The 3,109-nt window shown below is 43.3% G+C and overlaps 1 protein-coding gene across 4 annotated transcripts in view; it reads left to right on the top strand.

Moving 5' to 3' along the window:
- Positions 1 to 211: 211 nt before the first annotated feature.
- The window catches only part of KIFC3 (kinesin family member C3), a 104,236-nt gene continuing 101,338 nt past the window's right edge, over positions 212 to 3,109 (top strand). For all 4 annotated transcript variants that reach the window (XM_032284021.1, XM_032284016.1, XM_032284017.1 and 1 more), the window contains exon 1: positions 212 to 517. In XM_032284021.1, the coding sequence (XP_032139912.1) occupies positions 410 to 517 (108 nt within the window). In that variant the 5' untranslated portion in view covers positions 212 to 409. The remainder of the gene's footprint in view (positions 518 to 3,109) is intronic.

Genomic DNA, 3,109 nt, shown 5'->3' with positions numbered 1-3,109 from the left:
ATATTCTCTTAGGAAATATAGAAATGCAAAAAAAAAAAAAAAATCAACCCCTAAATAAAAGATGCTGTAATAGAGATGTGGTCTCTTGGAGGAGTTCGCAACCAGCTGCATTTGTAATTCAAAGGGAAGATTTTGGTGAACTAACATTGGAGGCTGAAGGGCAAATCGGATTTTGTAGGCTGAGGAATGGGAGGAAGGGCTGTCCACGTAGGCTTGGAGAGCTGGGGAGGCTTGCTGGAGAGAGCAGCTGGTGGTGGCTGATGACCAAAGGGCAGAGTCAAAGGGGCAGGTGGTAATCTGAGAAGAAGGGGATGGGCTGGAAAAGGCTTCATCTGAGGTGTCATGCTTAGGAATTTATACTTTATCCTGAAGGCTACAGGACAACCCAGTAAAGCGGATTGCTCAGAGAATGGCATGGACAGAGTTGCTTTTCCGAAAGAACACACTGACAGCTGCATGGAGGCCCAGACACCAGGAAACCTTCAGATCACAGGCTGGCATCCCGGAGCAGTGCGAGGTAAGGGTCTGGCTGGGTTGGGGCAGCGGGAATGGGAGGAGAAGCCCTGTTGGAGAGAAATTTCAGGAGCAGGACTGACGTCTTTTTGAAAAACAGTGATTGGGATTGTAGCTAATATTCTTAGAAGATTGTTAACACTCTGTTATTTGAATTACTTATAAAACATTGAAGGCATTAAATTTTAATTGAATATACATATTACTTGGATACAATTTTTGAGATTATTCTAAAAATGCAATTTAATGGCAGTATAGTAATCCTCTCTTATCCACAGTTTTGCTTTCTGAGGTTTCAGTAACCCTTGGTCAACCAGGGTCCAAAAATATTAAATGGAAAATTCCAGAAAGAAACAATTCATAAATTTTAAGTTGTACGATGTTCTAAGTAGCTTGATGAAATCTCAGCCAGGCATGGTGCCTCACACCTGTAATCTCAGCACTTTGAGAGGCTCAGGCTGGAGGATCACTTGAGCTCAGGAGTTTGAGGTCAGCCTGGGCAAGACCCTGTCTGTACTAAAAAAATAAATAAAAATAAATTAGCCAGGTGTAGTGGTGTGCACCTGTAGCCCCAGCTACTCAGGACAGAAAATTAAATAATAATAATAAAAAGGACAACCAAAAAGCTCCCAGGCAGCAGCAGGTAAGCTCACCTGCCAGAATTTGCTTCTAGAAGCTCATCCTCATTCTTTGATGATCTATACATATGACTAGCCAGTACTTCTATGCCTTCAGCTTGAAAATATTGCCAGCCAGGCGTGGTGGCTCACACCTGTAATCCCAGCACTTTGGGAGGCTGAAATGAGCAGATCTCAAGGTCAGGAGTTCGAGACCAGCCTAGCCAACATGATAAAACCCGTCTCTACTAAAAATACAAAAATTAGCCAGGCATGGTGGTGGGCACCTGTAATCTCATCTGCTTGGGAGACTTGAGGCAGGAGAATCACTTGAACCTGGGAGGCAAGGTTGTAGTGTGCTGAGATCACACCATTGCCCTCCAACCTGCCCGAGAGAGCAAGACTCCATCTCAAGAAAAAAGAATAGAAAAGAAAATATTTTACCTGTAGGAAAGACGATGATGATGATGATTACTATTATTTTTGAGGCAGAGTCTCACTCTGTCACCCAGGCTGGAGTGCAGCGGCACAATCTTGGCTCACTGCAACCTCCACCTCCCAGGTTCAAGCGATTCTCAGGTCTTATCCTCCCAAGTAGCTAGGATTACAGGCACGAGCCACCATGCCTGGATAATTTTTGTACTTTTAGTAGGGAAAGGGTTTCGCCATGTTGGTCAGGCTGGTGTTGAACTCCTGGCCTCAAATGACCCACCTGCCTTGGCCTCCCAAAATGCTGGGATTACAGGTGTGAGCCACCATTCCCAGCCTAGGAAAGATTATTTTGATCATATGGCTCCCTTCCGCCCTTCTGGCTCTCAGTACCATGGTGAAAATTGTTTATGATCATCCACTGGGAGAGTGGACACTGGGTCCACAGTCCTTCCTGGCACCTGCAATACATCCTTGGGAACATCCAGGCTAGCCATTTACCTTGGTCAGCTTTGTTTCGTTTATGAGATTGATAATTAACAAATTATCTAAGATTGTGCAGTGAGAGAGGGAAAGACACTGAGATAGGTTAATAGTGTCGGAGATATCCTAACCAGAGTGACCCCATCTTGAATAAACGCTGGGTAAACCCAATCCTGCTGGGTGGCCCTTCCCAGGGGGTGGGCACTGTTGATCACAGATATTTATGGTTGATGGGATGAGTTAATGATGCTAACTTACCAAATAAAGACCCAGAACTTACAGAAATGCCCCAGTATTTCAAGAACAAAAAGCATTCTTAGTTTAAGAATAGGCTTTGCTTTAAAGATAGTAGTACACTTGTAATTTCTTGCGGAAATCAGTAGTAACATAGGAAAATAACAATACTAGTAACCTGTCACAAGCTGATCAAAAGTCTTTGTAATGACGTATCCTCTTCTTAATAACCTATATAAGCAAGCACTATGTTTAAGGGAGGGGCATTCTTGGTCAAGCATGGTGACTCATGCCTGTAATCCCAGCACTTTGGGAGGCTAAGATAGATGGATCTTTTTAGTCCAGGAGTTCAAGACCAGCCTGGCCAACATAGAAAAACCCTGTCTTTACAAAAGATTAGCCAGGTGTGGTGGTATGCACCTGTAGCTCAGCTACTTGGGAGGCTGAAGTGGAGGATCGATTGAGCCTGGGAGGCTCAGACTACAGCAAGCCATGATAGTGACACTGTACTCCAGCCTGGATGACAGAATAAGATGTGGTATCAAAATAGACAAATAAAATTGAAAAAGTAGGGGCATTCCTCTTGCTTGCTGAAGATACCTTACTCTGTAACAGTTTCTAACAAACTGTCTTTACTTTGCTATACTCTGCAACTTGCCGTGAATTCTTTACCAAAAAAGTGAGATCTAAGAATCCGCTCTTGGGGTCTGGGACAAGACCCACTTTCTGGTAACAGCAATGGTAATGAGTGAACATACGTAAGTAGTTAATTATCGTTTGGATGTCCAGTATGATTTTCTAAATTTTACTCTTTTTTTTTTTTTTTTTTTTTT

The sequence above is a fragment of the Sapajus apella genome, unplaced genomic scaffold, assembly GCF_009761245.1.
Source record: "Sapajus apella isolate SASKATOON/1434 unplaced genomic scaffold, GSC_monkey_1.0 scaffold15, whole genome shotgun sequence".
Taxonomy (NCBI): Eukaryota; Metazoa; Chordata; class Mammalia; order Primates; family Cebidae; genus Sapajus; species Sapajus apella.
Note: the sequence above shows the minus strand (reverse complement) of the source record. Positions and strands in the feature narration are given on the sequence as shown.